Below are 12,400 nucleotides of genomic sequence, written 5' to 3'. Positions count from 1 at the left end.
TTTAGTAACTATCTAATTGACTTTTGATATTTTGATATTTGAACGAATATATTCAGTGTATATATTTGTCCGCTATATTTTACTTTACTATTAGCGTTAATTCTGCTGCCAGAGGGCTCATCAAGTACATCAAATTTTGATCCCAATTATAATACTACTATTATAAATTACTAATAACCATTTATTCTTCACAAGAGAAAAATAAATATATATAAATACAAAAGAGATACAATAATCTTTTTATGCTGTTATATACACCGTTAATATTACATTAATACTATAATACATTGTGCATTTTAGCTTTTGCCTTATACTTTATTGATTCAATATTTGTTTTGCAGGACATCATCACTTATTGAGCTATAGAGAAGCTGCTATCAATAATCATTATCATAATCATAATCATCTTCTTCATCATCACAAATTATACGATATCAAATATCGTTGGTAAAAGAAAGATTCATTGTTGTATACATATTTCTACAGTTGCCTACACTACAATTAAATCGGCATCTGACTTCGAAATGGTTCTAATCGATGGAGTTAAATATGCCTGTCAAAGGTGTATACGAGGTCACAGGGTAAGTACGTGTAATCATGTAGACCAGCCATTGACAGTAATAAAACCAAAGGGTAGACCCTCAACTACTTGTAACCATTGTAAAACAATGAGACAAAATCATAATATCAATCCCACTGGTAAGTGTGAATGTGGTAAGCAGTTAAAATCTCCAAAGAATAGAAGGAGGAGAACAAAATCAACTAAATCATTAAATGGTGAAACATCATCTGGATTACTATCACCAAAAAGCATTATTGGTAACACTACCATTACAACTACAACACCTAGCATTAATAATGATAACAATAATAATAATAATAATAATAATAATAATAATAATAATAATAATAATAACTACAATAATAATAATAAAAGAAATTGCGATTGCCAGACTGGTCAAATATGTCGATGTCACAATACAAGGGCTAAGAAAAGAACATCTATAGCCTCTCCTCTGATGGAAAATAGGAGAGATAGTAGCACAAGCATATTGAGTTCATTCTCAAATTCAAATATAAGTAGAGACAACAGTGGTCTATTGGATATGTTTAAGATCAAAGACTCTTCTATTTCGCTGGCAAACTCTTTATTAAATGGTGGTTTCGAAGGAGAGCAATACGATAGTAATGTAGGTTCAAGAACATCATCGGTTGTAAATGATCAAGTATTTATTCCCAAAGTTGAAATACTTTCTTTAACTCCAGACTTCATCGACTTTTTAAATCCTGAAAATTTATTGAAAAATAATGAGAATATCAATATTGACACAAACTATCTGGAAAACATCCAAAACAATGATCCAGATTTAAATTTGATGCCATTGACTCCTTTAGATGGGACTATCATCACCTCTACAAATCCAAATGAAAGCACAGAGACAGTCTCACCAAAAGACGATAAATTGATTCCAAATGACATGGGAATTGTATTTAATTGGAACTTCCAAGATTTGGATAATTTAGAAGATATTAAAAATTCAACTTCATGATATCGTACAATGCCACCAAGGTAAGAATACTATTGAATTAAGTTATTCGTGACCTACTTCCAAAACTAAGTTTTATCCATGTTTTTTTTACAAGATATTATTTATGAGTTGATCTCAAATCAAATTAAAAGAAATCGAAGACCTATTTCCTTTGGAAAGCATTTATGTAGTATCCATTCTATACATAGGACGGACAACATATCTATATACTTATATATGTATATGTGACACATAATGTGTCTAAAGATTTATTTATTTGTCGTCTTGTAATTTTATTTTATGCAATTTTTCGGCAACCTTATTAACGTTCACATCTCTTATAGAGTTTGGGTTCTCATCATTTAAGTATAAAGACAGTCTTTCATCTTTAATTCCCAAGATATCTTTTTGATCGTTAAGTTGCAAAGATGCTAGCCTTATTATAAACTCCAATAGTTTGATTGATAAAGAAACATTTTCGACCTCTGTATTATCTTCATCAACACTCTTGAAAGATTCCTCCTCAGTGTCAGATTCTTCATTCTCAGAGCTAGTCTCGATTTCTTCATATCCTCCTAGTGCATACCATACAATATCTTCAGTAGAACTGATATTGCCAGTTGTTTCAATATTCTTATCGATCTTTAAAACTAATACAGGAGTGTCCATTTCTTCAAGGTTAAGTAATTTACCAGAGACGCTAAAAAACAGTTTAACAATCTGTGGTATCTTTAGTTCTATTATGTGTCTTTTCTCATCATCGTCATGGTATCTCGTATCCTCAAAATTTTGTTCAATTCTTATTATATAGTTGTATTCAAGTTTTTCATCTTTTATTCTAAATAGTTTAACATCAGCTCTTCTCATATCTTCCTTCCAGAATATATTTTGATTTCCACCCATTTTATAGAACACACTAAATAGTGTCACTTGAAAAGTAGGACCTACTTGAAGTTTATCTATTGATTTCTTTGTACCCTTAAATAATGAATTATTTGTATTGATGTAATTTGATGATTGTAATAATAAGTTTGGTGAGATTTGTTTAGGTAAAGAGGTACTTAAATTTGCACCCGATGTAGTTAGGGATAGGTTTAAAAATGGAGTCACTTCGTCGATTCTATTCAAAACATCTTTAATGTAAGATTCAATTTTTGCAATAACTTTTTTACCACTATTTAAATCTTGTTTCTTTGAATTTTCAGCTTGATCAGCTAATAATCTCAATCTTTCGTCCATATTATCAATTTCCCTTTTCAATTCACTTGTTAAAGTTATTACATTTTCTAAGTTTGTATTTCCTCTTGCAGCAACTAATTTTATCAATTCTATTGTGGATGAAACAATTGCAACTCTTGTCTCCAATTTTTTCTTCAAATTTTCAAGTCTTTTCAAATCTTCATCATCTTCTTTATCATCTTTTGGTAAATTTATCACTAAATTAGTCAAGGTCTTTAAAGCGTACGATGATACCAATGAAACACCAGATTTTATAGCAAATGAAACTGCTTGAGAACCAGCTCTAGCCAGGACATCATCAACATTCATCCTTGATCTGAATTATATTTAATCTAGACCTCTTCTGCAATTAGAAATCTCAATTACCTTCAAGGCTTAATAAGGGTAGTCTTTTGAAAAGTACCAATACCAAATAACTTCAAATGCAACAATAAAAACGATGTTGCTCAACAAGTACAACTCCTAGGATTAAATGATTGATTATTGATATTATGCAACGGTCTATATGTCTACCTTTTGATGCATAACTCTTATATATTTGAATAGTATTAAAAAGTATCCATATTTAATTTTTAGATCATCGTCTTTCTTGCAGTATCGAAATTGGATAATAGGTTAGCTTCAGATGTCAAAGAGTATTGAGTTTAAGAATGGTTGATATTTAATTACAATGTTAGAATATGATTCTATTATTAGATGACAAAGTTAGATAAAGTATACATCAAATTTACAGAGTTAGAAAAGGATAAACATAGCTGCAATTGAGAAAGCAGTATGAAGGGATAAAATTATTATAGTTGATAAAGATAATTTTGAATTTGAACCATTGTCTAATTTTTTATACAGATGTATGCCAGTCTTAGCAGAACCGATGGCTAAGATTGCCCATTGTACGATATACACTATTTTTGAAGTATTAAACCTTTGCAAAATATCTTCAATGATAAATATTGGTATCCAATTAGTATTTGCGTAACCATATACAGATATCAGATCAATTACACTTTTAAACTTTGTATTTTCATCTCTACGTAAGATCTGAATGCTGATAAAGGGGACTATGAAAACGTAACCATAGAATAGCCAAATGGAATGGATTAGCCCTAGGAATGTTTCCTTACGATCATAGGCAGTATCATTTTTAATCCCTTGAACAATATCATCTACGATCAAACCAATAAAACCTTTTGTGACGTACTGGACCATTACTAAAGTAGCTGTAATCCAAATGGCACCATAAAGGTCAGTTTTGTTCTCTTCTGATTCTGCGTTACCTTCGACATCTTGTAACTTGTTTTTGAAGGATATAGAGTCATAAAGTCTGTTTTTAAAATCATCTGTAGTCAATTGGAAATATCTTGAATAGTAGTTTAATAACCCTGGAGGCAATGTCTCATTTGAAGAAGGTTGGTCGATTCTTACAGGTTCTGTATATGAAGGAGGAGGTACGATTGGTTCTTGTTCTTGTCCCTGTTGCTTATTTTTTATAGCTGAATCACTTTCTACTCTGTCAGAAGCAATAGCAGTATCACCATTGAATCTATTGGCGTCATCAAATGGGTTTGGTTCATTTGTGAAATCGTCTACACCTTCCAAACCATCATCTATTTCAAAAGAAGATACGCTATTTCTGTCCATTTTTACAGCGTTCTAGATTTTATCGATCAATTCCAAAGAATATATGTATATGTGTGTATATCAATTGAATTCAGCAGAGTGTTACTATCCTCCCTATGTATGCATGAACTCGATTCTTAGATCTATAAATACCACAACTTTTATTGATTATAATACAACTAAGCAATGTGTCCAGTGAGAGGGGTGGGGATAGGAAGAGAGACAATCAATTTTATAAGAGGCTAACTGTTGTCAGGGCAAAAAGTAAAGCGTGTAATCCAAAATTTGTAGTTCAACCAAAAAATATGAATTAACAGTCTAATACAACGATCAATTATCGTTAGTAGTATCAATTTAGAGGTGATAGTTGAGTTGTATATTAGTCCCTTCGACAGAATGGGGGAAATTGTTTCGAATAAATATACAGCTCTTCTTAACTTTCTGATAATTGGGAAGTAGTTTGGGAGACAAAAGAGGAATGCAACAGCTCAATTCGATTCGAAATTGACAAAAGGGAGCAAAAATTAAGAGATATAGAAAAAAAGAAACTGCGCAAGCCCGGAATCGAACCGGGGGCCCAACGATGGCAACGTTGGATTTTACCACTAAACCACTTGCGCTTGTTAATTTGTTGTTTGGAAAAGTTTTGTTTTGACCACGATCTGGAGAGATTGCACAAAAAAATAAGTATTTCTTTTCTTTTCTTTTTCCTTTTTTTTTGCAGTCTGATCACGTTTTAGTTCTTACGTGATTTCTTACTGATTCCATAGTTTAAATAAAGAATTACACACACACACAACATCTGCAACATACAGCAGCATACAGCAGCATAATCACACAGCAAACCAGCCAAACCCTCAGCTCTGATCTTACCTCGCTGGAAATATAAGAACACCTCGATCAATCAAGCCATCAAGCCATCAATCATATACAAGAAACTAACCTAACATCCTCCCCATACAACACATAAATCACTTCTGTCTACTGAACAATCTCAACTGATTGATATGGTGAGCAGATAGACCCAGAAATATCTTGTAAACTGTACCATGACCAAACCCAACTAACTCTAAGCATAACAATATCGATAATAACGAATTTAAGGCATCGTATTCTTCACTAATTGCTTGTTTGATTGATCTTGAAGAACTGATCAATACATCTTCAATCACTGTTTAATTGGTTGGTTTGGTAACCTTGGCAATGCCAATTGCAATTAACATTGCCTCTTACAGTCTTTAGATCAATCCAATCATTTAGTCATTTGTTATGGGTGTGGTTTTTTCACCAAATGTGCTTGAAGAATTGGTAAATGTCATCAGTGGGCTTATATCGGTTCTGTTGTTCTTGTTCATGTTCCTGTTCTGTTGTTCCTGTTCTGCTTCTTGTTAGCTATAATGTTTTGTTTTTTCCTGGATTCAGCCAAGATATGTATTAATTGTTTCCAATCATAAAGTTCAAGATTAGCTACTTCGAATACGGTTGATATTATCCTTGTGTTACTGATTGATTCTTGTGTTCTTTATTTATAATCTGGTTAAAAGAGTGGGCCATCTCACTGACTGGATCACTAAAAGATCATATCTATTAATTAATTAATTGTACTTTTTTGTTCATCTCTATCCATCTGTTTGCCAACCTATCCTACCTATCTATCATAACTCATCATGGATGAACTAGTTAAAAGACATGGTAGTACACATTTTGCTAATATCAACTATGGTTATTATATTTTGTTCTTATCGATAATATATATTATTCTATTATTCTGTTTAAGAAACTATGCCAAGATCACTACAAGGTCAACAAGATTCTTTAAAAAATTATATTCATTAAACCCATTTATTCATTTATCAATATTATTAATTGCAATATTTATACCCTTCTATCAACCACATCTAAACAAATTGACTGTTTATTATAAAAGATTAGGAAGATTGAGTTATACTTTGATACCATTGAATTTATTCCTAACTTTAAAACCAAATTGGTTCTTGCCTTCCCAATGCACTTATACTGATTTCATACCAATTCATAAATGGTTATCAAGATTCATTACTTTTATTGCTATCCTTCATAGTATATTGTTTTTGTCTCATTGGAGTTCTTCAAGTGATGAAAACGTTTCAATTGCAATTAAATTACAAAATCCTAAAAATGTATTAGGTTTAATTATGCTAATACCATCATTACTATTGATATGTTTATCAATTGGTCCCTTTAGAAGATTTAGTTACACGTCTTTCTACATCATTCACAATATATCAAATGTAATGCTAATATTTTTAACTCCAATTCATGCTAGGCCTGGTGTTGCAATTCCATATCTAATCATAAATTCGATATTGCTATTGGCGATTGCATTTAATAAAATCTTCTTTATTAAAAAATCTGAATTATTAGCAAAGGAAACTTTACCAAATTATGACAATAATTCTTCATTGGTAACAATTAGATTGCCACGTTCTGCATTGCCAGAAACTTTCACTCCAGCTTGTCACATCAGAATCAGTCCATATCAATTCTTTAACCCTTTATATTGGCTACTACCTTCTCATCCATACACTGTGGTTTCATTACCTTCTGATGACTCTGTCGATTTAGTTTTGACTGAAAATATTAAAAAGTTTGCATTCAGACTACATATGGAAAGATCTTATACAATTATCAATCAATTCAACCCTTCAGTTCCAATTGCATGTTTAAACTCAAGTAAAAGGGTCTGTATCGTTTGCGGTGGTACTGGGATCTCTTTTGGCTTACCTCTTTATAGATACTTCTCTGAAATTATCGAAAGGAATCAAAGAAGCATTGAGTACCTACGTTTAATCTGGATGGTTAAAGATAAATCACAAATTAAAATACTAGAAAAATTAAATTCTTTAAAATATGATTTAGAAGATAAAAATTTCACATCTAATTTCCATGTGTTTATTACCCAATATTCAAGTAAAAGCTCAGGCATTGAAGACTCATCTGGGTCTGGCTACGAATTAGAAGATCTAACTCCTGAAGACCCATCTTCAATAGGGCCATATATCTTTGGTTCCGTTAATTTTGGAAGAAGAATTGAATGGACAACAGATTTATCAACTTTTGTAGAACATGATAATGATATTGATAATACCTGGATGTTAGCCTGTGGTCCAAGTACTTTGGTAGAATCTGCAAATAAATATGCAGATAAGTCAGGCGTTAGGTTTGCATCGGAAATTTATACATTATAGATTTTACTATTTACATAAAAAATTAGTACTTATTTACTGAATATATTCATCATAAAATGAGTTATACCTTTTTTTATAATTATTTGCATTTTCGTTTAGTTAATTCTATCTTTATGTTGGTTCATTTTGGAAAATGAAAAAAATAATAATTTCAACTTTTCATATTCATAAATCTATTAGGATATCATTATCATTAAATTTTATTACTTTTTAAAAGAAATTCATTAAACCCGTGTGCCATTAATTGCAATATCCATTTCTTATAAACCAATTTATTTATAGTTCATGACAATTTTGGATCTTTAGCTTAATTTTTAGAATTTTATAGTTCTTGTCATCGTGAATCTTTCAAAGCTCCCTTTATAAATTGTTGTCGCTGCTATAATAATGAGACAGAAAAGAAAATAATATTGAAATAAAAGTTGTTTTGTACAATAGTAAGCGAATATTATTCCCATAATGTAAAGCCAGATCCTAAAAAGTCAGGCAAGCCTTCGATAACCATATTATCAATTGGCAAAAAGTCATCAGGATCAATTTCACCATTGTTTTCTGTATTTTCTAAATTCATTCCAACAGCCTCAACAATACTACTTGGATTAATTCTCATACCATTGAAATTTGAGTTTTGCAGCAAAAAATCTTCAAATTGGTTTGATATTTGTATATTACTATCCATAATATTTTCAAAACCACTTGACAACTGATTGTTAATAGCATCTAGGCCTCCACCTAAAATTAATTCCCCATTGGAATCGTCATTGGTATTGGCAGCAGTACTGTTTACAGATTGTAAAATTGAAAAATCACCAGCGATGCTATCCAAAGGAGGTAAAGGTTCCATATTCAGATTCCCCTTTATATTTCTGTCATCAGAAGTAGCATCGACAGTAAGAGGTCCATCAATTGTTTCATTTGAATCGTTAACTACAGTAGGTTCGACAGATATCTTTCTTCTTTTATGATCAGACTCGACGGGAGATGAATTTACTGGAGTGGTTTCCCTGCTAAATGTTACAGGTTTATAAGCAACGATTGGAGGTAATTTAGTACCCATACTTAATTGCTTCTGATCTTGTTGTAACGGAGATATGGTATTGTTTAAAGACCCAGGTTTAAAATTAACAAATCCAAGTGCATCTTGATATACTGGACATCTCTTTAGACTATCTTTGTCACCAGATAATATTAGAGAAGGCATATTTTTGAAAAATCCTGACATGCCTGCTTTTGTGGGAATATTGTTTGCACGATAGTTTAAGTCCGTCTTGGATAAGTCAGGTTTTTGATTGCTTAACAGTGAAATAAAAAATCCTGTAGATTTGGTTAACCTCGATGCATATTGGAATTTGCCAGAAATTTCCTTAGTTAAATTATTAAATAAAATCATTCTATCCGTTAACATGTCAGCTAACCTATCTCCAACATTAATGTCAATTTTGTCATTAATATTATTACTTACGTTCGTCTTAGAATTGTGCTCTTCATCCATAGAGGAAGTAGATTCATTCTCCGAATTGCTTGTATTATTATTTGCTAAAATAGTGGTATCCCCCATACCAGTAAGTGGACCACACTTTGCTCTCAAGATTAAACAAACAATGAATTGTATTGCCCTGTTTCCGATATCCAAAAACAAAGGAGCTAGAATTACGTCCATGTTATTAAAAATAGAATGGTTCTTGTTCGATGAGGATACAGTATTAAAAAACAGCATACAATATCTATATCCTTCCATTGCATAATTAAGTGTTTCTTGGGCGTACTGCTTAGCCAATACAATTGTACCAGGATCCTCATTACCCATAGGCTCATAATGAGTAAACAAAATATAATTTAAAAGATATAAAAGCATACGAATTGTCATATGTTTAGAAAGGAAAAGTGCATTTGAAGAAAATTCTGGACCAGATTCGATCCTTTTATGCTGTTCAGATTCAGAACTTGATGAATTATTCAAAGATATGATTTCATCAATCGAAGGTAGTGTATAAATTTCATCCGATAGTTGATCAACTTTCCCTTCAACAGAAGAGAGTAATCCATTTTTCATTAGCTCATTTATTACTTCACATATATTTCTGGTTCCATAAGTTAAACCTTGAAGTGAGGATATCAATAAATCGAGTTCAAATTTCCGAACATTCTTCGCAATAGATATATTCAAAATATGATTCAATGTTGCTATTATACAAAGATCTATTTGGAAAAATAGTGTATAGTTCTTTACAACAATTAACTCTTTAATATCACTTACGTAATCGATCTTTGATGATGATGGAAGCTTCGTATCACTTATATCTTTTAAATTCCTTAAAATCCTGGGAGTTCCAAGTGACAATGATTGCTGTACGTCTAGAGAAATAATATGGTACCACGTTTTTCTCCAGGCATGTTTAAATCTTTCAGACGAATTTTGTGCATTCTTCAATAGCTTTGAGTTATGTTTTGTTACAGCTGAAATGGCATTTGTGTCATCACTATTCGAAAATGTATTTAACTGTGGGAAGTTATCGGGGTCTCGATGTAGACCGCAACTGAATGCCATTTGTATAATACTGGATAATAAAACCTGATGTGATTCATTATCTTGACCAGCTCCTAAGCTTGGGGATGAAGTTAAGTTCACTTCAGGAAGATCTCCACAGCACATCAAATATAATTTGAAAAATATTGCAAACTGTATTGTCGTTAAACTAACATTACTGTTAGATGTGCTTGAGAGTTCATCGAATTTAATTAAATGCTTCTTTACTAACTCAATTGCTTCAACAGAAGGTTCATATTTACTTAGAATTGAATTTATTCTCATTCTATTAGCACTTGATGTGTTAACTGGTGATGAAAGAGATAAACCTGTTCCTTGGCCCAACGTTGTTTTACATGAATTGGATGGCAAGGAAAGCCATGCTAGTCTTAAAATGATGAGGAGTATACCTGTATTGCAATAATCTGCACTTTTGCTAAACCTAAGTTTAACTTTGGTTCCATAACGAGTTGATTCTGTTAACTCGGGAGATACGGATGGCATATTGTAGAAAATTCTACCAATCTGGGCTCTAAAATTCTGCTCATCCAAAATAGGAATTGTAGGATACATGCAATCAAAAAACAAATCTAAATATAAAAGAATTATATCTTCAGGAGGAAGCAATATTGATAATCTATCCATTACATCTCTTTGTGTTAATGGTATATCGCTCACCATTGTAGCAGGAGGTGTCTTATCTTTTTGTATAAAACTATTGTGATCAACTGGACATTTAGACTTCAATCTATTAAACGTTGGGAGAGATGAATCATTCTCTGATTTTGGTTTGATACTTTTATTTACAATTATTTTTTCATCTAATTTTCTTGATGGCATAACATTATCTGGGCTACCTTTCTTAAACTGCGAATGATCTATGGGGCATTTTTTAATATTTGGCATTCCCTTTGGTAGAATTCCTTGGTATCCAGGGGGTGTTAAAGCTGCATAATCTATTGGGCATTTATTAGTAGAATATCTATTTTTTTGAGCAGCATGGAAATCTGGTTGAGTTGGAAGTAATTTTCTAGTGGCTAAATTTAACTTTGAATTTATTTTTGCTTGTTCAATTTTTAGTTTTGAATCATTTTTGATAGCCGAACCATGATTAATTGGACATTGGCCACTACTAATTTGCTCTTTTGAGAAATCTTTCTTTTTAGAATACCATTCATTTAATTTTTCCCTCATTGTGAATATATGTCTCCACAGTAACTTTAAATATGGATCACCTTTCATAATAGCTAGCCAATGGGTTGCCCCTAAATGAATTGTACCATTATTTTTCAAATGTAACATATCGAAATTTCTTGTTAAATCAAGTTCATCGTTATCATACTTATTTTTCGTATCATAACCAAACGTCAAACTTGTCCTTTCAATAGCCTCAATAGGCAAGATATTATTGATTTCAGTCTTTATTTTCATTGGTAAGTCGGTTAAAGAAGGTGAACCGGAAGTAGAATTTTCAGAAGTATTACCATTTCTATAAATATTCTTGGATTGTAAATCTGCTAACATGTCTTTCAAAGACTTCACACGTTCCTTCAATTGTTTCAATTCTGCCTCCTTTGACAATTCCTTTTCTGCCTCTTCAGCCCATGATTGTTCCATGTAATGGCATAAATGTGCAACACCTGTCTTCGTACACTGATTGCAATGGGGACGGGTCTTATCACATTTAACCTTCCTCTTTCGACAAATTGTACAACTCAAAGGAATCCTATTACGTTTCCTTTTGACCTTATTAGAAGCAGAATCATTAGATTTCGTCTTTATAATATCCATTACTAACCAATATATAAATTGTAATAAATTCCCACCCTGAAAATATGAATTAGAAATTCAGAATTTAAAAATAAAATGAAGAACACGACCTTATTTCAAATATTAAATTAATAGATCTATAACGACCCACATAACATTGCTCCAACAGCACTTGCCTGTATTCTTTAATACTATCCCTTCAAACAATTAAGAATAGCTTTACTAATTAACTATTATTATTTTCTTTTAAAAGCTCATTAGTTCTTATATCAAAGCTCTACGGAATTTTTCGAAATTGTTTTAAAAGTTGAACAGGAGATGAAATGAGATGAGATGAGATAAATAATGGATTGTGTTAGATCCATTGGTATTTTTGATGGATTGTTTGATTCTTTTGATGTGGTATGAGTATATTGGCTATTTGATGCAGTTTATTTGGTTTAAAACGGCTGGCTATCGGTGATGCTACCGCAATAATCAGATGATTAATA

The 12,400-nt window shown here is 31.6% G+C and overlaps 5 protein-coding genes and 1 non-coding gene across 6 annotated transcripts; 2 read left to right on the top strand and 4 right to left on the bottom strand.

Annotated features, from left to right (window-relative positions):
• Positions 1–524: 524 nt before the first annotated feature.
• CUP2 (Cup2p) lies at positions 525–1,550 on the top strand (the record flags this gene model as incomplete). Its single annotated transcript, XM_001643301.1, has 1 exon — positions 525–1,550. One exon carries the CDS (start codon positions 525–527, stop codon positions 1,548–1,550), a length of 1,026 nt encoding a protein of 341 aa, XP_001643351.1.
• Positions 1,551–1,802: 252 nt separating this feature from the next.
• Positions 1,803–3,077, bottom strand: YRB30 (Yrb30p; the record flags this gene model as incomplete). Its single annotated transcript, XM_001643300.1, has 1 exon — positions 1,803–3,077. The coding sequence occupies one exon, from the start codon at positions 3,075–3,077 to the stop codon at positions 1,803–1,805; it is 1,275 nt and encodes a 424-aa protein (XP_001643350.1).
• A 426-nt stretch (positions 3,078–3,503) lies between these two features.
• Positions 3,504–4,406, bottom strand: YIP5 (Yip5p; the record flags this gene model as incomplete). Its single annotated transcript, XM_001643299.1, has 1 exon — positions 3,504–4,406. One exon carries the CDS (start codon positions 4,404–4,406, stop codon positions 3,504–3,506), a length of 903 nt encoding a protein of 300 aa, XP_001643349.1.
• Positions 4,407–4,934: 528 nt separating this feature from the next.
• On the bottom strand, positions 4,935–5,005 carry Kpol_467trna1. The gene has a single exon. It is a non-coding gene; the product is annotated as a tRNA-Gly (tRNA).
• A 1,047-nt stretch (positions 5,006–6,052) lies between these two features.
• On the top strand, positions 6,053–7,612 carry AIM14 (putative metalloreductase; the record flags this gene model as incomplete). The annotated part of the gene is made up of 1 exon (XM_001643298.1): positions 6,053–7,612. The coding sequence occupies one exon, from the start codon at positions 6,053–6,055 to the stop codon at positions 7,610–7,612; it is 1,560 nt and encodes a 519-aa protein (XP_001643348.1).
• Positions 7,613–8,060: 448 nt separating this feature from the next.
• On the bottom strand, positions 8,061–11,930 carry Kpol_467p1 (uncharacterized protein; the record flags this gene model as incomplete). The annotated part of the gene is made up of 1 exon (XM_001643297.1): positions 8,061–11,930. The coding sequence occupies one exon, from the start codon at positions 11,928–11,930 to the stop codon at positions 8,061–8,063; it is 3,870 nt and encodes a 1,289-aa protein (XP_001643347.1).
• Between the last annotated feature and the right edge of the window lie 470 nt (positions 11,931–12,400).

This window comes from Vanderwaltozyma polyspora, genomic scaffold (genome assembly GCF_000150035.1).
Source record: "Vanderwaltozyma polyspora DSM 70294 KpolScaffold467 genomic scaffold, whole genome shotgun sequence".
Classification (NCBI taxonomy): domain Eukaryota; kingdom Fungi; phylum Ascomycota; class Saccharomycetes; order Saccharomycetales; family Saccharomycetaceae; genus Vanderwaltozyma; species Vanderwaltozyma polyspora.
Note: the sequence above shows the minus strand (reverse complement) of the source record. Positions and strands in the feature narration are given on the sequence as shown.